This window comes from Cherax quadricarinatus, chromosome 23 (assembly GCF_038502225.1).
Source record: "Cherax quadricarinatus isolate ZL_2023a chromosome 23, ASM3850222v1, whole genome shotgun sequence".
Classification (NCBI taxonomy): Eukaryota; Metazoa; Arthropoda; class Malacostraca; order Decapoda; family Parastacidae; genus Cherax; species Cherax quadricarinatus.
Genome location: NC_091314.1, coordinates 18,656,682 through 18,682,269, shown reverse-complemented (window position 1 = coordinate 18,682,269; position 25,588 = coordinate 18,656,682). Strand labels below are relative to the sequence as shown.

General features: G+C 40.4%; 1 protein-coding gene across 1 annotated transcript in view; it reads right to left on the bottom strand.

Annotated features, from left to right (window-relative positions):
• LOC128685583 (peptidyl-alpha-hydroxyglycine alpha-amidating lyase 2) overlaps positions 1 to 25,191 on the bottom strand; it is a 45,022-nt gene extending 19,831 nt beyond the window's left edge. Inside the window, exons 1-3 of the mRNA XM_070087993.1 lie at positions 24,886 to 25,191; positions 20,217 to 20,359; positions 7,516 to 7,708 (exon numbers count right to left, since the gene is read on the bottom strand). Coding sequence (XP_069944094.1) covers positions 7,516 to 7,708; positions 20,217 to 20,359; positions 24,886 to 25,023 — 474 coding nt within the window. The 5' untranslated portion in view covers positions 25,024 to 25,191. The remainder of the gene's footprint in view (positions 1 to 7,515; positions 7,709 to 20,216; positions 20,360 to 24,885) is intronic.
• Between the last annotated feature and the right edge of the window lie 397 nt (positions 25,192 to 25,588).

The following is a 25,588-nucleotide window of genomic DNA, read 5'->3' as shown; positions in this document are numbered from 1 at the left end:
GCACTCATTTCTCTAAGAACTGTAATGCCTATAATTCATGGGATGTTAAAGTGGAAAGATTGGAAGAGCTTGCTAGATGTATCAGGTGTCTAGGAAATCATAATGTAAGAAATTGCCATGCTAACTTGCACTATTGTTATCAGTGTAACAAGGGAAGACACCACATAGCTATGTGTAAGGGCAGATCTAATCGTAATGATGGTAACAATAGTACTGATAGTGATAATAACCCAGACACAACAGTAGCCCACGTAAAGATTGCAGCTAACGTCGGTAATGATGGCCTAGCTGAGGTAGCTTTGCCTGTGTTGGATGTGGTGATTAAGGATAAACGGCGTAAATCCAAAACTGTAACAGCATTGCTGGATCAGGGATCACAACGTACCTTCATAAAACGTAACTGCCTTAATGGGATGAAGGTACAAATGGGAGATCCTGCTATACTCAAGCTATCTGGCTTTCTCTCGAATAAGAAGGCCCAGTCATACGACACTGTTTATGTAACTGTCCGGCTGGGCAATGAGAGAAAACGTATTAATGCCGTAATTGTGGATAGGCTCCCAGAGAAAATATCTACAATAGGGCTTGGTAACGCTACTGAAAGGCTTTCGAGCAAGGTAGATTTGGCACCTTCCGGTATAAATAATGATTCGGTGGGGCCAATAGATATTTTGATAGGTAGTGACCATTATGCCACCTTTGTAAAGGGTATGACAAAGAAATGCGGAGTCACCCTTCTAAGGACCGCCGGAGGTCACGTGATGTATGGCAGGCTTCCTCGTACCGAAAATGAATGACTGGAGGAATCCATAAATACAGTTACGGTGTGTCTTACTCATGAAGTATCACCCCAGTATAAATATACTTCAATAGAGGATGAAGTTGAACCTGTGTATAAATTATGGGAATTGGACAGCATAGGGATCAATGTAAATGAAGAAAGTCCAGATGATTCCTTTACTCAAGAACAATACCAGAAGGATGTTAAATTTGAATCTGGACAATACTGGGTGAGACTTCCGTGGAAGCTGAACCATCCAGACCTACCAACTAATTACCGGATGGCGTATGGACAATTAAAGGCTCAGCTCCACGAATTGAGCAAGACACCAGAACTGTTGACTGCTTACGATGATATAATTAATGAGCAGTTAAATAATAAATTCATAGAGGAGGTACCTCCCGAGCAAACCCAGATTTATGGTCACTATTTGCCACACCACGGAGTGAAGAAAGATTCTAAGACCACTCCTCTGAGGATTGTGTTTAATTGTAGTGCCAGGAGTAATAAAAGTGTACCTAGTTTGAATGACTGTTTGATGACAGGTCCGTCGTTGACGGAAAAACTGGGAGACATACTATTAAACTTCAGGGTTAAGAATTATGCCTTTACGGCAGACATAAGTAAAGCTTTCCTGAGAGTGGGTCTGCAGGAAGCTGACCGGGACTGCACTAGGTTCTTATGGCCCGAGAATCCTAGTGACCCACTTAGTCCCCTGAAGACTTTTCGCTTCAGGAGTGTATTGTTTGGTGCTACCTCCAGTCCGTTCCTACTCCAGGCAACGATAAATGCACACCTTAAGCGTACGGGTGGTCCACTGAGTGGAGTAATGGGTAAACAATTTTATGTGGACAATTTCCTGGGGGTGACGTCTACTGAAGAGGAACTAATGAGCATATACGCAGGGGCTAATGAAATAATGCAAGGTGCAAATATGCCCCTGAGGGAATGGAACAGTAATTCGTCCAGTTTAAGAGTTCAAATAAATAAAGACAACCCTGGAGTTGAAGTGTCCAAATATAGTAATGTGCTGGGACTGACTTGGGACACAGAGGGAGACTTGTTATCGTTAAAGTCTAATGACTACAACATGCCCAATAAATTAACCAAGAGAGTCTTGCTTGCAGAAGTTTCAAAATGCTTCGATCCACTAGGCTTAGTGTCCCCACTTACCATAAGAGGAAAATTGTTGATACAAGAAGCATGGAAGCTTAAGTGTGCTTGGGATGAAACCCTACCTGAGGAATTTGTTGAAAGGTGGGAAGAACTAATGGGGGAATATGTAAAATTACCAATGTTGAAGTTCCCCCGTAATGTGGCCAGTCAAGAGGGAGAGAATGTACTCCACATTTTTTGCGATGCTTCGAAATTAGCCTATGGAGCAGTCGCTTACCTTCAATGTAATAGTGCTATTTCTCTTGTTATGTCTAAGGCTAAGGTGGCTCCAATCAAATCACGCACCTTACCTCAGTTGGAATTAACGGCCATTTATGTAGGTGTCAAATTAGCCAATTATATAAGAAATAAATTGCGAGAGATAAATATCAGCGACACCGTAATTTGGTCTGATAACGAGGTATCCTTACAATGGATTCGTAATGGTAACAGTAAGATTGTGTATGTACAAAACAGAGTCGCTGAAATCCATCAAATGCAGGAGAAACATAACAGTTTGGGTCAACATATGTTAACCTTTAATCACATTCCTGGTGACGAGAACCCAGCTGACTTCTTGTCTCGAGGCTTGACTTATGGAAAATTTGTGAGTGCTTTATCGTGGTTTAAAGGGCCAAGTTGGCTGGTGGACAAAATTAACTGGCCGGTGCAAAAGGCACATATTGCTCCTGTCGAAATTACGGTGAGCACCGCTCCGGTCAGTAGTCCCTCCTTAGCCATTGATATGAACAGGTATTCTTCCTTACCTAAGCTGATTAGTGTGACCAGGTTAGTGTTTAAATTTATAAGTAAGATGAATATCTCACATAATTTTCCCCATCCCCTGAAATACTGGCTACAGAGGGTACAAGAAGAAACCTACAGGGATGAGATTAAATTCATGATGGACGGAAAATTTGTGAAAGGCTCAATAATAGAAAAGCTGGGGCTGTATTTAGAGGATGATGTAATTAGGTGCAGAGGCAGGTTACAAAATGCTGAATTGGGGGAATATGCTAAGCACCCTATCTTGCTACCCAAAACTCATCACCTGACAACCTTGATTGTCTTTAATGCCCATAATAACGTGATGCACGGTGGGGTACAGGATACATTAAACTGTATTCGGGAAACCTTCTGGATTCCACAAGGACGGCAAAGTGTAAAGGGGGTTATCAAGTCGTGTGTAATATGTCGCCGGGTGGATGCCAGAACCTACATGTACCCAGGTCCTCCACCATTGCCCAAGGAACGCGTGCAGTTGGTAAAACCATTTGATGTGACCGGAGTGGACTATAGTGGGCCAATCATTTTGACAGGTACTTCAGATGGTGTCCCCTTGAAGGTGTATGTATGTCTATTTACTTGTACAGCTACTAGGGCTGTTCATCTAGAAGTGGCTCAGGACTTGTCTGCAGAACAGTTCATACAGCTGTTCCGGAAATTTGCAGCTAGACGATCCTGCCCAAGATTGATGATCTCAGATAATGCCACCAATTTTGTAGCGGGTGCTCAACATTTGATGAAATTAAATAAGAGTGATGATGTACAGTCTTTGTTGACCCAGCGAGGGTGTGTCTGGAAATTTATTACTCCCAGAGCCCCCTGGCAGGGAGGACTGTACGAAAGAATGATAGGTACAGTGAAAAGATGTCTTCGTAAGGTGCTACACAGGAAGAGAATTGATTTGGAGGAGTTCCGGGCAGTGTTGGTGGAGGCAGAGAATCGAGTGAACAATCGCCCTCTGTCATACATGAGCGACACTCCTGACGCGGAGATACTGACTCCCTCTCACCTAATATGTGGACAAAGGTTAGAAGCTGCGCCTATCTATAGAGATAATCCCGAGGGAAGTGATGAGGATTACAATAACGTGACGGTGTTGAGTGACAAGTTCAAAATGTTAAATAAGGTAATTATTCATTGGTCTGATGTGTGGCGTAAAGAATATCTTCTTACATTACGTGAACACTTTTATGGTGCGCCAGAGGCAGTAAACCGACAGAACATTCAACCAGGTGACATTGTGTTAATTGATACTGAACAACATCGAACACTGTGGCCTCTGGGCAAGGTAGTTACATTATACCCAGATGCACAAGGTGTTGTCAGAAACGTCAAAGTGTTGTGTCGTGGTCAGGAAAGTTTGCGTACCATTAATAAATTAATTCCCTTAGAATTAAATGATGTTCAATCCAGTGCAGATGGAAACCTAAGGGAAAGTGACACGAGTGATATTGAAGACACTGACCGGGTAATGCAAGAAGAAACTGTAGTAAGACCCACTAGGAAAACAGCAGCGCAATCTAGAGAGGGCTGGAACCGTCTCCGGGAGGAAGACGCAATTTAAGTCGTCTAACAACGACTTCCGCCCGGCCGCAGTGTGGAAAATTTTTAATTTTCCGAAACTATAGCGCCTAATAGGTGTTTTTTTGTGCCGATATGAGTCAAAATGTATTTGAAAATAGAGTAGAACCAAGAGTTCCCTTGGCGCATGCGCGGATGTGCGGGGGAGGCAGGCGCGTATTTTTTTGAATGGTGGTGAGGAAGCTGGGAAAACATGGAACCACGAAATTGACGTTCACGGTGGCCTAAGGATTAATATAGGCCTCATTTCATAATAAGAAGTGTCGTAACTGTTCCTGGTGGAGAGTGAGGGAACGGGATTTACGGGACCACAGTAATAGAGTGGTAAAAGTGTGATGAGAGAAGGACCGGGGACTGACGCGTCGCAATGGACTGTGTCCTGGGGAAAATTACCCTTGGATTAATCATCACTCATCGGTCTCAGATCTTAATGGAGTGACCTCTAGTTTGTATAATAGTTATGAGACGTTAAATCGTCTTGTGAATTGTAATGTAATTAATGATAATAACGCTAAGTTAAGAGAATATGTGAAGTGAGATAAGTCGTTTGCTCCGAGTGAACACGCTAGACCTCGTTGTTAACGAGACGAGGAAAGGGAAACTCCTTGAGTCACGACGTCTAAAAGGCAGGACAAACCAGCGGATACCTCGTCCTGCTGGAATGAGAATCGTGTCGGTGTAGCAGGACATCGAAAATGAGATGGTGAATCAAGAAATGAGGAATATCAATCACCCACAGTTAAGTAACCCTTCTAGTTATAGCAACCTTAGACTGGCCAGTAGTGGTATGTTATAATTAGATAGGTTACGACTGATCCAGCTACATCAAGTGACCACCAGAGAACATCTGGTAAGTAGTGGGATTATGTACAAACGTTTTTCCTTGATGGATGTATCCATGTGTATCCTACCCCCCCCCTTCATTCAGCTAAACTAATATAATCTATACAGTCCACAAATAATTGGTAGCACCGTACTTGTGGGTGCTATCCAATCTATACTGGTCTCGGATATATATGGATAAGATAGTGAGGTCGAGGGGACCACCTGCCGCGACCAGAGGTGGTTAAGTTTTCTCACATGTCTACACGGGGTGACTACGGTAAACATATAGTCAAGCACCCTAGGAAATTTTCCATAGAAATAATAGTAGTAGTAATTATTATTAGTAATAATAATTACTGTTGTTATTATTATTATTATTATTATTATTATTAGTAGTAGTAGTAGTAGTAGTAGTAGTATAAGTAGTAATTTTTATTATTATTATTATTAGTAGTAGTAGTAGTAGTAGTAGTAGTAGTAGTAGTAGTAGTAGTAGTAATTATTTATTATTATTATTATTATTATTATTATTATTATTATTATTATTATTATTATTATTATTATTATTAGTAGTAGTAGTAGTAGTAGTAGTATAAGTAGTAATTTTTATTATTATTATTATTATTATTATTATTAGTAGTAGTAGTAGTAGTAATTATTTATTATTATTATTATTATTAGTAGTAGTAGTAGTAGTAGTAGTAGCAGCAGTAGTAATACTAGTAGTAGTAGCAATAATGATAATAATAATTATTATTGCTGATATTATTATTTTATTATTATTATTATTATAGTCAATAGTATTAGTAGTAGTAATTATTATTATGATTTTGGGGAAAGCGCTAAACATGTAGGGGTTATGCAGTTTGGCGCAAGGGAAGGATTATTATTATTATTATTAAAGATTAGCCGGTATTCTCCCGGCCCGGGCCTTTTCCAAGTGGTGGCCCGGCCTTGGCTCCCTCTTTAGGGAGTGTCTGAGACCCAAGTCTCCCATGGGAGGAGGCACAAGTACCTCTTCATCTTTGGGACCAACTGTCCCCAGGCCTAGCCACAAGCTAGACCTCTCTGGTCTGCCATCCCCGCCCCAAGGGGGGTAATGGGAATGACAGTCTTGTGAGCTGTAAGCTCGGGCTCAGGCACCTACCCTACCCTAGAAGGGTTAGGCATGGTGTCGATGCAAGGGAAGGATAGTTTCAACTACATGAATGAAAAACCCATTAGAGGCATTAAGTCAACCAACCAGCTTCCTGCTTGAACGACAACACACACATAATGTCGAAACAGACTCCAGTTATAAAATACGGCGAAGGTAACAATATGATAACCAAGGGACTAAGTGTTCCATATTTAATATAATGCTCAGGGTTGGCTCATCGAGTTCTTAGGTACAGGTACACATAAATACAGTTACATAAATTGTCATACATGGTAACATATGTGTAAATTACCTAGGATAATCCCTCCCCAAAAAATCAGACATAGTGACTTATTTCCAATGGGGGATCTTTGTGCTTCCATAATTATTCGCTGTGAATAATTATGATCACTAAAATTATTAAGTAATGGAGGACGATTACTCAAAGACTAAAACACCTGTAGCTTAGTAATGAAGTGGTCATCTTACATCAGAAAGGACCCTGAATTCCATTCATTGGGAGTTGTAGGGACAAGTCTCATTTCATCTGCTGATTATGTTCTCATAGCAGTAAATAGGTACCTTAGTCCTCGTAGACTGATATGGGTCTCAGTAGTTATACTATGGATAGAAGTGGAGATTCAACTTAATTGAGACTGACAGCTTAGCAGTTAGAAGTGAACTGAGTCGTCAAGAAGAAACTTAATAAGAGGGCGATAGCAAGAAGAATAGAGGCTGTGTGTCTACATTATACTGCTACTGCAACAGTATTATACTGCTACTGCAACAGTATTATACTGCCACTACAACAATATTATACTGCCACTACAACAATATTATACTGCCACTACAACAATATTATACTGCCACTACAACAATATTATACTGCCACTACAACAATATTATACCTTGTTCTTGTATGGTACCTTCCTCAGGTACAGTACAAGAACACTGATAATTTGAAGCTGATCGGATGAGATATTCTTAAGTTATATCCACGAAAACCTTTTGAGAAAGAACAAAAAACAATTCCAGCAGCCACGTCAAGGTACCCCTTCAAGGTACGTTGAGGTGGATACCTAACAGTGATCGTCTCTATGAGGATAGATGATCGAGCCTCCACCAAGCCTTACGTTGAATAACTCACATAGGTTTAGCGCTTTGTAAAATACGCCATTATTACTCGTACAATACGTCATTATTATTCGTAAAATACGTCATAATAATTATTATTCACCTAATTACCCACCTTAAACACCTGATGGAGAGCGACGTCTGTGAGCCAGGTGTTACCCTTGGAGTCAACAGTTATACCGTGAGGCAAGACGAAGTGTCCACGACCCCAAGAACGTACAACTTCTCCAGTATCTGGGTCCAGCACCACCACTACGTCTTCTTCTAGAGGTCCTCCCTCCTGGTAGTGATGTGACGAGTTGAATGACCTGCACAAACCCACCGTCAGAGTGCAGGTAATCATCAGTATAATCATAATAATTATATTCATAATATAATACAAATAATAATAATAGCAATCAATAATAATAATCATATACTATTCTGAAAGGAGCAAGGCTATATACACTGAGGAATGCATATTTCAGTGTATAAGGCACTAAGTTCTATTTTATGTCTATTCAGAGAATTAAAGTATCCATGACTGGTGGTGTACAGGTCACATACATCTTAATCAAGAGACATTGTCTAGTTACTATACGGAAACCAATATACCAATTTGTTTAACAAAACTGGCAGATCAGGGCTTACACAACCCAGTAAACATTCAACTTTTCCTTTGAGCAAAACACACCAGAACTTTAAACTTCAAGCTCTCAACTTATTGCACTGAAAAACTACCCTCTCTCCCATTTTTAAAATAAAATTGCAAATTTTTCCCTATAGTCACAAATAATGTTCGTCTAAGTAGGATACATTTATGTTGAAAGTTACAAGCAGATTCGGAACTAACATTCTCAAGCTGTAAGTAAACCATTGCATTATTTGCATGTATAAAATTAGTAAAATGGCACCAATATATCCTAATACCAGTCTGAGACTTTAAGTAAGATGCACTAACGCTGAAAGTTTAAAACCAATCAGAAGAGTCGTTCTCGAGTTATCATGGGGAAAACGTGAATTTAGAAAACTGTACCTTAGTTTATAACCATTTTATTGATATAGCAATACGAAAAATAATACTTTTGAAAGGCTCATTATATTTCTAAAAATTTAAAATGCCATAAAAACGCGTATTTTTAATATACTTTTTCAGTTTTTTTTTAATATTTAAGAAACTAGCATTATCATGCCATTGGATAAGGACACTCCATTAACAGTCAAAAGTTTCCTCTAAGTAGGATACATCATTGTTAAAGATTTGAAGCAAATCGGATGAAACATTCACAAGTTATCACATGGAAACTAATATTTAAATATTCCTAATTTACAGAACAGACTTAACAAATTAACACTTACACTGCCCAAGATCAATCCAAATTTTTCACTAATATACATCCGTGTTTAAGATTTGAAGCAGATCAAGAAAGGCAAAGAAACAAATTTGTTTAATAAAGTTACCAGATTCAAATTAAGATAGTCTAACAACAACGTGGTTCTTCAAGCAACAACTACCAGCGATGGGACAGTCTAACAACAACGTGGTTCTTCAAGCAACAACTACCAGCGATCCGACAGTCTAACAACAACGTGGTTCTTCAAGCAACAAGTACCAGCGATCCGACAGTCTAACAACAACGTGGTTCTTCAAGCAACAACTACCAGCGATCCGGCAGTCTAACAACAACGTGGTTCTTCAAGCAACAACTACCAGCGATCCGGCAGTCTAACAACAACGTGGTTCTTCAAGCAACAACTACCAGCGATCCGGCAGTCTAACAACAACGTGGTTCTTCAAGCAACAACTACCAGCGATCCGACAGTCTAACAACAACGTGGTTCTTCAAGCAACAACTGCCAGCGATCCGGCAGTCTAACAACAACGTGGTTCTTCAAGCAACAACTACCAGCGATCCGACAGTCTAACAACAACGTGGTTCTTCAAGCAACAACTACCAGCGATCCGGCAGTCTAACAACAACGTGGTTCTTCAAGCAATAACTACCAGCGATCCGACAGTCTAACAACAATGTGGTTCTTCAAGCAACAACTACCAGCGATCCGACAGTCTAACAACAACGTGGTTCTTCAAGCAACAACTACCAGCGATCCGGCAGTCTAACAACAACGTGGTTCTTCAAGCAATAACTACCAGCGATCCGACAGTCTAACAACAATGTGGTTCTTCAAGCAACAACTACCAGCGATGGGACAGTCTAACAACAACGTGGTTCTTCAAGCAACAAGTACCAGCGATCCGACAGTCTAACAACAACGTGGTTCTTCAAGCAACAACTACCAGCGATCCAACAGTCTAACAACAACGTGGTTCTTCAAGCAACAACTACCAGCGATCCGACAGTCTAACAACAACGTGGTTCTTCAAGCAACAACTACCAGCGATCCGGCAGTCTAACAACAACGTGGTTCTTCAAGCAACAACTACCAGCGATCCGACAGTCTAACAACAACGTGGTTCTTCAAGCAACAACTACCAGCGATCCGACAGTCTAACAACAACGTGGTTCTTCAAGCAACAACTACCAGCGATCCGACAGTCTAACAACAACGTGGTTCTTCAAGCAACAACTACCAGCGATCCGACAGTCTAACAACAACGTGGTTCTTCAAGCAACAACTACCAGCAATCCGACAGTCTAACAACAACGTGGTTCTTCAAGCAACAACTACCAGCGATCCGACAGTCTAACAACAACGTGGTTCTTCAAGCAACAACTACCAGCGATCCAACAGTCTAACAACAACGTGGTTCTTCAAGCAACAACTACCAGCGATCCGACAGTCTAACAACAACGTGGTTCTTCAAGCAACAAGTACCAGCGATCCGACAGTCTAACAACAACGTGGTTCTTCAAGCAACAACTACCAGCGATCCGACAGTCTAACAACAACGTGGTTCTTCAAGCAACAACTACCAGCGATCCGACAGTCTAACAACAACGTGGTTCTTCAAGCAACAAGTACCAGCGATCCGACAGTCTAACAACAACATGGTTCTTCAAGCAACAACTACCAGCGATCCGACAGTCTAACAACAACATGGTTCTTCAAGCAACAAGTACCAGCGATCCGACAGTCTAACAACAACGTGGTTCTTCAAGCAACAAGTACCAGCGATCCGACAGTCTAACAACAACGTGGTTCTTCAAGCAACAACTGCCAGCGATCCGACAGTCTAACAACAACGTGGTTCTTCAAGCAACAAGTACCATCGATCCGACAGTCTAACAACAACGTGGTTCTTCAAGCAACAACTGCCAGCGATCCGACAGTCTAACAACAACGTGGTTCTTCAAGCAACAACTACCAGCGATCCGACAGTCTAACAACAACGTGGTTCATCAAGCAACAACTACCAGCGATACGACAGTCTAACAACAACGTGGTTCTTCAAGCAACAAGTACCAGCGACCCGACAGTCTAACAACAACGTGGTTCTTCAAGCAACAAGTACCAGCGATCCGACAGTCTAACAACAACGTGGTTCTTCATGCAACAAGTACCAGCAATCCGACAGTCTAACAACAACGTGGTTCTTCAAGCAACAACTACCAGCGATCCGACAGCCTAACATCAACGTGGTTCTTCAAGCAACAAGTACCAGCGATCCGACAGTCTAACAACAACGTGGTTCTTCAAGCAACAAGTACCAGCGATCCGACAGTCTAACAACAACGTGGTTCTTCAAGCAATAAGTACCAGCGATCCGACAGTCTAACAACAACGTGGTTCTTCAAGCAACAAGTACCAGCGATCCGACAGTCTAACAACAACGTGGTTCTTCAAGCAACAATTACCAGCGATTCGACAGTCTAACAACAACGTGGTTCTTCAAGCAACAACTACCAGCGATCCGACAGTCTAACAACAACGTGGTTCTTCAAGCAACAAGTACCAGCGATCCAACAGTCTAACAACAACGTGGTTCTTCAAGCAACAAGTACCAGCGATCCGACAGTCTAACAACAACATGGTTCTTCAAGCAACAACTACCAGCGATCCGACAGTCTAACAACAACGTGGTTCTTCAAGCAACAACTACCAGCGATCCGACAGTCTAACAACAACGTGGTTCTTCAAGCAACAACTACCAGCGATCCGACAGTCTAACAACAACGTGGTTCTTCAAGCAACAAGTACCAGCGATCCGACAGTCTAACAACAACGTGGTTCTTCAAGCAACAACTACCAGCGATCCGACAGTCTAACAACAACGTGGTTCTTCAAGCAACAACTACCAGCGATCCGATCACTAGACACACCATCCAGTTATTAAACAAAAACCAGTAATCTCAATTTCTTTAACTATGTTAAAAAATAACTTTGAGATTACATATCCCAAATTATCTTTAGTCCCTTCAGTTAGGTGTTCCATCTTTTAAAACTTAAACCTGTTATCTCACTGAAAATAATACTGCAATTTTTTTAATTAAATTAAGAAATATGTACTTATTTATACACTCAATAACTATCCAAATTTTCTTCTTTATATGAAACATCTGTGTTGAAAGTTTGAAGTCAAGTTAAAGTTATCGCAGAGAAACCAAAATTATTCCTTGGTATGAAAAACTGACCAAGGGGGCAGCTACACATCAATAATAACATGAACCTTCCTTTAGATAACATATATCAGCGTTAAAAGTTTAAAGCCGATCGGAAGAGACGTTCTAAAGTTATCAAACCACGGTACGGGTGGGAACTAAACTCGCGGCTAGAGAATTGTAAAATTCCAGACCGGCGCGTTAGCCACAGGGCCAGTTGGCTACAATAAAATTCATCAACTAGGTATATCAATACATCATAGGAATGTCAGCATAGGCATCACTGTGACCACAAATGCAAGTTCAGTTTCCGACCGTACGGTGGCTGTGGGCGATCGTGTCATTACGATTTCGCGAGTTCTTAAGTTATAAATGAAAACCTCGGAAGAAGAAAAAAATCCAACAACAATTACATGTTTTCCTGACGCAGGATACCGAATAATACCTACTGTATATATTCTCATGGGTGTTTTATGTATGTATGTGCGCTAAGAACAGCAGTGTAGATATACACCAAGCGGTATATATATGAGAGATAATTTTAATTTCATTTTAATAATTAAAGTATTCTTGACGTGTGTACAGATGAAAAGCAATCTTAATAACCTTCAAGCAATTAACAGTCTTTAAGATTACCTAATAGGCTAGCTAATACTGTGTTAAATCTTCGTTAGTATAAGATAATATCATTTTATTGGTCATACGATCTTGATAGGAACAACTTAGGAAATTGGTGATCTATCATTATTATCTGTTTAAGTAAAAGTTACGATGATGGCGGGAATCTCAGAAAGTGTTTATACATTTATATTATGATTCCCGCTGTGACATTTTAAAATTCCTTAATATTTTCCTTCAACCAGGTACTCTGGATAATAACTTTTCTTGAATGGCTGGTTAATGAAGTTTAAAGCCTATCTACTGCACGAGAGCCAGTAAAGTACACGGTAACCTTTTTTTTACCACCAGACAAGAATATTTTAATATTTACAAACATTATCTCTCAGTCCACAGCAGGATTCGAACTTGCACACTCTAAATCAAAGTACTCAGTGTGTGCAGGTTTGAATCATGCTGTGGACTGAGAGATAATGTTTGAAAATAATATCGCCTGTTTGCGAATTGTCAACCATCCCTTAATATACTGCCACCTGGCACCCACAAACTAACCACAGTAAAGTGTAAGAAAACCAGAAAGTGTATCAAGCTGCCTTCTTCCTGTAATCATACTCTCATGAAAAACTTTACCCAGTATGGTTATTTATGATTATAATTTTTCCATTGTACCTGGCATACCCACATGTAAAGATTATTTTATTTACACAGTTGAATTTTCAGGCTGAGAGTTATTCTCTTAGGTCCACTACAGAGCTCAGCCTTTTCCAAGGTATAATAACACTTCCTGGGATGTACCTACTTACTGGTATAAGACCAGGGGTAACAGTTTTTTCACTAGTGCCGCGACCAAACCCTAGTCCTTCAGTTATGAGCCGAGGGTGTTACCACTTACGCCATCTATTCCCCCGTGCATTTGCCATATCTACATATAAGTACTCCTTAGAGTACGTAGCTGTTATGGGGCTATAGGACCCAACATGTATTTATAAGTAGCAGTTACTCTGGAATACCTAATTATATTGAATTGATGGGGACTTTGCTCTAAATGTCAGAAGGACTGATCAACCTTATGACTGAGAGGCAGCTGGGTCAAGCCTATTTTTCTCAATATAATAGGTTATACTATAGACACATAAACACACAATTTAAATAAGTAGTTTATAAAGTTGTATTTCTTTTTGTAAAAGTAAAATTAAGGTGTGGTAAAATTGTGGTAACTGGAGAATTGTGCTTGGCAACAGTCTTTTGTTTTGGTGGGAGGAGCTTAGCCAGGCTCTCTCTCTCTCTCTCTCTCTCTCTCACTGTGGCTGACCTTCAACCTGGCAGGATCTCTGGGTCCTTCTTCTATCTTTTGGGGCATTATGTGTGCTCCAGGGGTGAGTTTTTATAATTTAAGTTGTGACCACCATACCCAGGGTGACTAAAGTGTGTCAAAACACTGGTTAGCCCAGAGTTATGTCAAGAAGAGAGGACAAAAGTTGTTGGTATACACCATGTGGGAGAACAGCTATGGAGTGTGTAGATCTTTGTTTTTAAAGTGTGAGGCTGTAATTGTATATTCTGTACATATCTATTGAGAATACAGTTATATTTTTATAGTAGTAGCTTACATAACCTGTGAAGAGGGCTGGTGAAAGGGTATCAGAGACACTCAAGATGATCAGCCATGATGTAAGTATTACCCCTAGACAGATAAGGCCATTAAGTAAAAGCTACCCCACACTAGAACATGTAGCGAGAACCTTACTATCAAAGTAATAAGGGACAACCAACGTAACATGGGGGCCTGTCCGGGATAGTTATTTGACTGCTAAAATAACTCAAAACATTCTTTGAACTATATGTGCTGGTATGGGGTAATAACAGTTGCATGTTTCTGGTAGAAGATTTACCAAGGTGGTGTCAGTGGAAGTGTTGTTTTCATATATTAGTTTACAGGTTGTTTTTCTCCTAAGGTGGGAGAAAGGTTGAGTAACACATTTTTGTTGTGGTTATGGTAAGTGCTATGTGCATAGTTTACATTCAATTTGTGTTATTTTATGTGCCTGTGGGAACTTTGTCCACTGATACTGTAAGAGGGAAGCAAGTGTTTAAAGATAAAAACTATGTCAGAAGATGAGTCTTCAGATTTTTTAGGCTTCAGGGAAGAAGGTAATAATTCATCAGTAAACATGCCTGTTAACAGTGAACATGAGGGATCACCTACTCCAGGTGATATGGAAATGGAGAGAATGAGACTGAAATTAGCTGTACTAGAGGCTGAAATTAAATTAATGAAAGCTAAGGAGGAAGAACGTCAAAGGTTAGGAGGTTCAGAACAAGAGCCTGAGCAGTACTTTAACATAACTAAAGCTGCAAATTTTGTCCCTAAGTTTACAGAGAGTGACCCAGATAGATATTTTTCTTTTTTTTGAGAAGACTGCTTTGGAGCAAGGATGGCCCAAACAGAAGTGGGCTACCCTAGTTCGCACACAACTTGTGGGTAAAGGATTCCAGAGAGTAGAGACTCTGGAGGGGCAAGATTTTTCTGATTATGATAAGATTAAAGAGGAAGTATTGCTTGCATACCAAATGATACCTGAGAAATATAGACAAAAGTTCAGAAATAAAAAATTTCGGGATGGGCAGACCTTAACTGAGTTTGGGAATGAGAAACTGTTCCTTTTTAAGAAATGGGTTTGTTCTAAAGGAGTTAATAAAGACTATAACAAATTAGTAGATCTGATGGTTCATGAGGAATTGTACAATACAATCCCTGTTGACCTCAGAGAATATTTGGAGGACAAAAACCCAGATAATCTTTCAGAAGCACTGGATCTAGGTGACCGATTTTTGGCTCGCAGGGAATTGGTAAGTAAAAACAGTCATGCTGCTTCTGAAAATTTCCCCACTCATTCTAAACCTTATTCCAAGTCTTATGGTCATAAAGGTAAGTGGGACAAGAATTTTCAGGAACAAATGAAGGCTGAGGTCCCCTATAAAATAGAAGGAAAAGGTAAGTCAGCTGGAGTTCAAAGTTTACCTAGACAATCAGATAATGTTTCAGGTCCTCGAGTAAACAGTACCAGTCCTACACCAAATGGTAAAAATACCTTTAAGAGTTATGCCTGTTATTACTGTAACAAAACTGGACACACTCAAAAGTTTTGCTGGTCAAGGCGGCGAGATCAGGAAAGGGAGGAACCACCCCAGAGGACTCTAACTGCAGAGATACATCCAGTTGCCTGCATTAGGTCTTCAAGGCAAGGTGAGGAGGAACCTTTGGATCTAGACCCCAGGATGTGTATATTTTCTAGTAGGTCCGCAGTTGGTTTGCAAAAGGATGTAGGCAGAGTTGAGAACATACTGTCCTTGAGAGATGGATGTAGCACCTACTCTTTGCTACGTGCTGGAGTGCTGCCAGTGTGTAAGGATACCTATACTGGAGTAGATATATTATTGAAGGGTATTACGGGTTCAACCATAAGGACACCTGTACACAAATTATGGGTAGAATCTGCATACCAAGTTGGCTATCTCCCTGTAGGAATCTCAGATGAAATTCCCTTCGAAGGGGTCGACCTCTTATTAGGGAATAATGTTATGGGCCTGTTAGACAGTGAGGAACAACTAGTTTGGGGGAAACCAAGTCCCAAATGTTGGGAGGAAATGGCTAGGAAAACCCTGCCAGACCTTCTCCCTGATGGTTCCACCATGAGAAGTATGGCTCATGATCATGCTACCAACAGTCTTCATGATATTTCTCATGAGGATGGTGAGGGCTTAAGTTTGGTAACTCTGCTTTCTGATGTTGAACTGCAGTCAACTGAAGAAAAGGATGTTCCAGCCAGAGCTGAGCATGATTGGAGAATGGATCAGTTAAATAGTGTGAGAGAGGCTGCACCTGCTAGGGTGCAATTAATTTCTGTGCAGGAAAATGTCGCTGTTGCTGAGGAAGAGATTTTACAGTTAAATAAGTGTTTTCATTTCAGGGAGGAAACTCTTACAAAGAATTCACCTCTGTTTGCAGTATCGATGGAAGGAGAACAAGGGTTTTGTCCCCAGGTGGTGATGTCCAAGGTTTCCAGGCATTTCTTCTGGTCTCAGCTGTGGGAGACTGTCAGAGAGTATATTGAGACCTATCATGTCTTTCAATTTATAGGGAAACCTAGTCTAAGTATTAAACCTGTTCCCCTCCAGTCTATTTCAGCACCAGGTGAACCCTTCAGCAAGCTGGTAGTAGATGTACTTGGTCCATTCCCAAGGACCAAACTGGGAAATGATTATTTACTCACAAATATTTGCTCCACTACCAGGTACCTGGAAGCAGTCCCTCTGCATAAGATAACAGCTCATGTAGTCTTAAGGGTTTTGATGAAGTTCTTTTTTCATGTTTGGTTTCCTCAAGCAGTGCAAAAAGACCAAGGGCCTAACTTTACCTCAAAGTCTTTTAGAAATGTTTTGAAGGGACTAAAAGTAGAGCCTCAGTGTTCGACTGTGTATCACTCTCCATCTCAAGGGGAAATAGAGAAATTACATCAAACCCTCAAGACAATGATGCAAGCCTATGGTATAGACAATACTGACAACTGGGATGAGAGGATCTCTTTCTTTGTATTTGCTGAGTGGGGAAGCACTCTGGAATCTCTGAGCTATTGGCTTGGGGAGGATGGTGATGCTCCCCCCTCGGAGCTTTTCTCAGTTTCAGACACTGTTTGGCTCGTATGAGGCGGATGGTACCAGTGAACGTGCCCATCAACCAGACCAGGATGATGATGTGGGACCATAATGTGGACCATGATACTCTGGAGGCTGGAGAGGAAGTGCTGATACTGGAGCCAATTCATGTAAAAATCTGTATGGCAAGTTGCTGTGAGCTGAACATGTTGTGGGGGAAGTTCCCAGGGGTTAGATATAAAATCCACACCCCCAAGCAAGAAAAGAATGAGTATAGTGTACACAGTAACCGGTTAAAGGGTTTGAAGTTATGTCAAAAATTCAGAGAGACCAATGTTTTAATGGAATGTAAAGGGCTGCAAAACAATAATCTGTATGAAATACCAAAAGTGTATTTAAGAAATAACATGTGTGTAAAAGATTTTGGGAAATGCATGCTTGGTTTTAATGAGAAAAATGTTGGAGAGTTGGCTCAGCCACCTTGGAACTTTATAAAAGTTTGGGATGTCAGTAATGGGGAAAAGTTGAAACTCCATGAAGAAATTGTTAAGGAAGCTGAGCCAATTCAACAATTTTGTGTGGGAAAAATCTGTATGAAAAATTGGAGATGGAGGAAGAAGTGAAATTCTTCCAACACCAGTTTGTAGTGCTTAGTGAGAGTCAGTGGGCATTCCCATGCTTCATGGTTCCCAAATTAGATGGCACCCTGGGCATAAACACTGACTACCACAAAGTACATTTAACAACGAAGGTTTACAGGATTAGAAAGATTGATACTTATGCACTAAGAGATGCAAACATTTTAAATAAACTAAAACATAGGGCAGGAAGATGTGATTTCCATGGGCTGTGTTCCAGTACCATTTTAATGTGTGTAATGCAAATTGTGTTCATTGTGTGCTTAAAATTTGTGTGTGAGATGGAACGTGATGGTATTTGTGTAAACTTGATGTATCCAACCTGGGTGCAAAGAGATGTCTTTGGTGTTGTTGTTGCACTGCGAGAGGTTGCAGAACTGTTACTATCAATGAGCAACCTTCTAAATTTAAATGTCAACATTTTACCACAGGAAAGAAAATTTTCATTTTTGGGGCTGGCTATTCAGCATTTGTACATGTCTCAGGATCTCTTCATCCTGTTCCTGTGTATAGTGACTAAAATCAGACTCTTAAAATGGGCTTTGTTCCTACAGCCTTTTAATTTGGAAGTCAAATATATAAAAGGCTCAGAGAATGTGGTTGCTGATGCTCTCTCTAGCTGTTTCATGTAGATGCATGGTGCGTACTTTGTACATAGTGTTTGTCATGTGCTGACCTTGTTGTTTTTGCAGTGGTGAACTCTCGGCGAGCCTGAGTACTCTCTACCAGCCATCTGACTGTGAAGGAGTCGAGTCAGAGCCAAAAGTGTGACGATGGTCAGGGTGTACGTAAATGTGAGTTGAGGCAGTAGTTGACAACCTTCGGTAACATGAGACGTTCAGGAAGGTATGTGATGTTGTGTCTTGGTGTGCTCTATATACAAAACGGCCCGACGATTTGCCTTTGTGGTCCCTTGGACCCCTCCATGTTCTATGTCAGCCTCCTCTTCGTAAGTTTGGAGGATTTGTGTGGAGTGGGACCTCGGAAGATGGGCTTGAGTGCCTGACCATGTTAAGGATCGTGAGTGTTGACTGGAAGTCTCACTGTTTGGTTCGGCCACCAAGTGAGAGACACCTTGACATGTTTTGTGAAGTTTCCTGCCTGGTGTACACCTGACTGCTCTGGGTTTGGCTCTACTCTCGTCTCCTGATCAGGAAGATGCCACCCTGGAGTACCAGTTGCTTGCTGGATTACCGTAGCAGAGGCACAGGCCTGTTGGTGCGGGCTTTCACAGTGGGCATTGTGTGCAATTTTTGCATTGTAATGTGTATTGTTTAAAAGTCACTAAAATTGTAAATAGTTACACCCTTGAGTATATGGGTATGGTTAAAATGCTTTTCTAAAAAATTCTGCAATCTGTTGTAAATAACAGTAAAGTGAAGAGTAGTTATGGTGCTGGAAAATATGTAGCATTTCTAGTAGTCTTGTTTACCGCCTTCAGACTTAAGCAATATACTTTTTACTAGCCGTATCCTGAGGGACACGGCTAGCTTTTGTGAGACTTCGTCTGGAGGTGGGGGTGTTATGGGGCTATAGGACCCAACATGTATTTATAAGTAACAGTTACTCTGAAATACCTAATTATATTGAATTGATGGGGACTTTGCTCTAAATGTCAGAAGGACTGATCAACCTTATGACTGAGAGGCAGCTGGGTCAAGCCTATTTTTCTCAATATAATAGGTTATACTATAGACACATAAACACACAATTTAAATAAGTAGTTTATAAAGTTGTATTTCTTTTTGTAAAAGTAAAATTAAGGTGTGGTAGAATTGTGGTAACTGGAGAATTGTGCTTGGCAACAGTCTTTTGTTTTGGTGGGAGGAGCTTAGCCAGGCTCTCTCTCTCTCTCTCACTGACTCTCTCTCTCTGTGGCTGACCTTCAACCTGGCAGGATCTCTGGGTCCTTCATCTATCTTTTGGGGCATTATGTGTGCTCCAGGGGTGAGTTTTTATAATTTAAGTTGTGACCACCATACCCAGGGTGACTAAAGTGTGTCAAAACACTGGTTAGCCCAGAGTTATGTCAAGAAGAGAGGACAAAAGTTGTTGGGATACACCATGTGGGAGAACAGCTATGGAGTGTGTAGATCTTTGTTTTTAAAGTGTGAGGCTGTAATTGTATATTCTGTACATATCTATTGAGAATACAGTTATATTTTTATAGTAGTAGTTTACATAACCTGTGAAGAGGGCTGGTGAAAGGGTATCAGAGACACTCAAGATGATCAGCCATGATGTAAGTATTACCCCTAGACAGATAAGGCCATTAAGTAAAAGCTACCCCACACTAGAACATGTAGCGAGAACCTTACTATCAAAGTAATAAGGGACAACCAACGTAACAGTAGCATACTTACAGGTAGTCCCAAGTGCGTGTGCCCCTGTGGAAGAGCACAGGTCTACCTAGGGGGTCTACGGAGACCCCAGCAACCTGCCCCAGCACCAGACCCGGCGTCCAGCCTCTCTCCTCCCGCGGGTGACCCACTCCACCGCCACCCTCCTGAAAAATATACATATTTTTGCACACTTCAATCTGTGGAGAAGAACCCTTCCTCCGTAAGCCATGCGTGTCGTCAGAGGCTACTAAAATGCCGGAAGATATGGGCTAGTAACTCCTTCTCCTGTATAAATTACTAAATGCAAAAAATAAAAAAAATAATAAACACTCATTTCTTCTTTTGCGGGTCACTCTGCCTCGGTGGGAAACTACCGGTTAAAAGATTTTTTTACACGGTATCTATTTTTGTAAGTAAAGGGCCGATTCCCACCAAGACAGGTTGACCCAAAGAAGAAAACACATTAACCATCATTCATTCAGTGAAAGTCAATGTATGATACTTCAAGACTTGCTTAAGTGGATGTTTCCACTGTGATCTCTATGGTGCGAATCCCATTTCCAGATAAATATGTATATTATTCTTATCATACATAGTTAATAATATCTTACCATCCACAAGTAATACAATAAGATATTGTGCATAACTTATAAAAATATGTCTGCCTAAATATGTATGATCAAGTTGACAATTTAGAAATATTGTTATAAGTAAACAAGTCCAGGTCACCTGTGTCCATAATTCAAAGACTTTATAATGCATCTCATTATTCAGAGGTTGTTTACAATGCATTTTGTCATTATTCAAAGATTGTTTATAATGCATCTCATCAAAGGTTGTTTATAATGCATCTCGTCAAAGGTTGTTTATAATGCATCTCGCTATTATTTTATGGTAGTTCATAATCCACCTCATCTTTATTCAGAGGTTGTTTATAATGCATCTCATCAAAGGTTGTTTATAATGCATCTCGTCAAAGGTTGTTTATAATGCATCTCGTCAAAGGTTGTTTATAATGCATCTCGTCAAAGGTTGTTTATAATGCATCTCGCTATTATTTTATGGTAGTTCATAATGCACCTCATCATTATTCAGAGGTTGTTTACAATGCATCTTGCCATTATTCAAAGGTTGTTTATAATGCGTCTCGTCAAAGGTTGTTTATAATGCATCTCATCATTATTCAGAGGTTGTTTATAATGTATCTCATCATTATTCAGAGGTTGTTTATAATGCATCTCATCATTATTCAGAGGTTGTTTATAATGCATCTCATCATTATTCAGAGGTTGTTTATACTAAGTTTAGTTTTGCAAATCACAACAAAAATCAGCTTCTGTGATATAGTTTGTTTTGAAAAATTAAAAATACGTCGCCAGGTATGGTAGAACATGTCATTATTAATATTATTATTATTGTTGTTGGTGGTAACAAGTCATGACTCGAAAAAACTAGTCTGTGAGCGAAACGTTCTCTTGTGTCTTTGTAATGTAAACTGTCCCTTTCCATCCTTTCTGCAGCTTCACCTGCTATGTTCACCTGAACTTTCTGCAGCTTCACCTGCTATGTTCACCTGAACTTTCTGCAGCTTCACCTGCTATGTTCACCTGAACTTTCTGCAGCTTCACCTGCTATGTTCACCTGAACTTTCTGCAGCTTCACTTGCTATGTTCACCTGAACTTTCTGCAGCTTCACCTGCTGTTCACCTGAACTTTCTGCAGCTTCACCTATGTTCACCTGAACTTTCTGCAGCTTCACCTACCATGTGCACCTTAACTTTCTGCAGCTTCACCTACCATGTGCACCTTAACTTTCTGCAGCTTCACCTACCATGTGCACCTTAACTTTCTGCAGCTTCACCTACCATGTGCACCTTATCGTTCTGCAGCTTCACCTACCATGTGCACCTTAACTTTCTGCAGCTTCACCTACCATGTGCACCTTAACTTTCTGCAGCTTCACCTACCATGTGCACCTTATCGTTCTGCAGCTTCGCCTACCATGTGCACCTTATCGTTCTGCAGCTTCACCCTGCTATGTGCACCTTAACTTTCTGCAGCTTCACCTACCATGTGCACCTTATCGTTCTGCAGCTTCGCCTACCATGTGCACCTTATCGTTCTGCAGCTTCACCCTGCTATGTGCACCTTAACTTTAACCTGGACCTTCTCGATGCCACTAGTGGCTCTGACATAGTTCGGTCTCTTTCCAATTCTTTATTGCTGTATAAAAGACAAGGTTTAATTTTTCTTACAGTATCTGCCACTTTTAAGAATCTAAATTTTTCAGTTTCCATAGTAATGAGTAAACAGTTAGAATTTTCATGCCTTTAATCTTTGGGGCTGAGAGCCCATGAGGTGGATACGGAAAGGTTAAGTTATTGAATTATGGCACCCACACAGCACTAGCAATAGTCATACAATGTTTGAATCCAATAAGCATATTACTGAAGTGTAGGTGTGTAGCTTACCTGTGGTCCGCTAGTGTAATTAAGTGTAACAGCTGTAACAACACTCACCTCCTGAGCTGAGGACTACCACAATTAACAAAATATATCAAGTGACCTCTTGTTATCATGGGTCTTTTTAAATTAAACAATTGAATTTTTTTCTTTGAAGTTGCAATGTGCCACTGAGCGTATCATTATTTGAACAAGAGTCTTGTTATGTGAGTTTCCTCAACGAATATGAAAAAGAGCTAGGTGTGTCCGCCTCTCTCAACTGTCTGAGGTGAAGTTGCAGTGAGCGCCTTGGGCTGCCGTGGGTGGGGTTAGGCCTAGTGCCATTACACGCCATCTACATTCCACTGTCATTCCCTTCGCTAGTGCGCGGCCGAAGCACTTTTTACTTTATTTTATCTTTAAAGTCTCTTATCCTACCTGCATATTTTAAAGCCTGAGTTTCGTCATGTTACACAACTCGCTGCTTCTTACCTCATGCTGTTGTGCTTGTATTCAATTGCTTTATTTTAATTCGCTTTGCATATTTTCATTTAGGGATTTCATAGTACCATTACTGTATTGTAAGTTGAATGACGCAACCTCTACACGTAAATTAAATTAAATTTTATCAAGTAGTGTATATCACAGTGTTGCCCCTGACACTGATGCTCAGGTCAGGGTCAGGTTGAAACTTTCATACTACAGATTATCGATCCTGAGGAGGACTATAACTTCAAAATGATGCTGACTGAGGTCCAGCCTCACCCCCGCAGCATCAGAGACCTAACAGCATCTACATTTTGTAACCCAAGAAGCACTGTATGATGACCTACACAATGTCATGATGTGGCTGCTAACAGTATCTTGTCAAGGCAGTCTGTTCCATGAATTCATTAAAGAGTGACTCGTAACTCAGTGGTAGCGCCTTCAGTTCACACCCAAAGGTTACAGGGTTCAATTCATAGCGAGTCGAGGTGAAAAATGCCTTTACACCTATTCAACAAACAGGTGTTAGCAGACTCTTCTGGATCGTATCACAGAGGCCAGGTTTTGACATAAGCTGAGGTAAGATTTCAATCTTTTAGTCTAAATTCAACGGTTTAAAACAAAATTTTCCAACCACCTCAAGAAAGGTAATCACTAAGAACTGATCATTTGTTTTCTTAAGAGAGTTTAAAGTTTGTGTTTTGAGCGTTACCTGCAGGTAGAAAAATCGATTAAATTACCTTATCAATCTTTCAACAAGCCTACTGAACGATGGTGATTAAGATACAGCCCCATAACATCCTATAAAAGGGTACCTGTAATAACAACCCTCTACAATTTGCTCTCCCCTTGCACCTATAAATCTTTTTTTTTCAAAATTTGCAGAAATTTATATAATTATTATATTTAGGAGGGAAGCTATAAACCCGTAAGGATCATGAAGTGCTTGGGGAGTGGGAGGTAATGAGGTTCAAGCCAAGAAAGAGGAGGAGGTAATGAGGTTCAAGCCAAGAAAGAGGAGGACAAGTCCAATTCCTTTAATCAAGAGCCAAGTCTTCACCAGCATGAAGGAAACTTCCTTGAGGAGAACAGGAATTTATACTACGTCGTTGTGAGGATCTCCATTACCAGTCTGTATTTCCTACTTCTCTCCCAGAAGCTTCGAGCTCACACTGATAAACTTAAACTCATTCATCACTCCTGGTGTGACCGATTGGCAGATTTTTTTCAGTTTATGCGCTGAAACGTGGAACCAAACATTGTTAACCAGTGCTCAGAAAAAAAATAAAGACAATGAAATGAAATTTCAGAAGAATGGAGAACACATTGGTAAAATTCATTAATTTTAAAAAATCTACGCTAAAATCTGAGAAAGTGCAGAAAAAAGTTATTGCTTAATATTAATGTCAGGTATGGATGAATGACAATTGCAAAATGACTTTGAAACAATTCATGCACACACCTGAGGAAGCCAGTTGAAGGCAGCAGACAACCGTCGTAACCACATCAACAATAAGCAACATTTAGTTTGTTTATATGATATAAAAACATCATTGCATTAGTTTATATATTGTACATGTATTCCTACTGTTTCACATTATTACATTTATGGGGGAGCGCTAAACCTCAGAGGTAAAAATTCAAAGAAAGAGAAATTTATGATATCGAAGGGACGCAACGATTCAGTCGTGAAAATTGTTCATGGAGGTTTCAGGCAATATATAAGTAATAATGTATGTGTGTGTGTGTAGTACATGACTCACCTTCCAGCCGTCACGGTCGTCTAGAAGGCTCCGCAGCTCAGTGTAGATGTTGTCCTCTAAGTAATCATAAGTAGGAATCTTACGAGCCAACAAACACGTGAAGCAACATATGGCAGCACACACTTCCAGCCAAAACATGGTAGGCCTACTCTTCCTCGAGCTTTCACAATCAACAAAAAAGTTCTGGTCTTTAGCAACTGTAATTTTACTTTAAATATATTCTGGTTACCGTGCAGGAATTTCAGTTTAAGCTGTGGGTTTGCGTACTAAACTGGAGGGAGGTGAGGGGGCGCGAGGTACCTTTGCAAGGTGTCTGCTCTGAATGAAGCATCGACCGTGTTACCATGGCGACACTCACGTCATACTATATAATCAATGGGACGCATGCGTTGAATATTTCTCCTTGCTCAGGGCCCGGACGATAAGATACCTGTTCTTCGTCATCTCAAAAAGTCCTTCATTTTTTGTATTTTCTGAACATGTTATGCCGTCAGTGAAAAAGTGTTTCTGTGGTTCAGAGTTATAATGACGTTTAAGGAGTGTTGTATAATGATATCCCAAGCTTAATAACATTTTGTAAGAGTATTATTGTGCACCATGGTGTCCCCCGCCTTAACATCCTATTCAATGATTCAGCAATGTTATCTATTCATACGCTAACAGTTTAATTTTATCCCTGATTTAGGGATTAAATTACACCTGA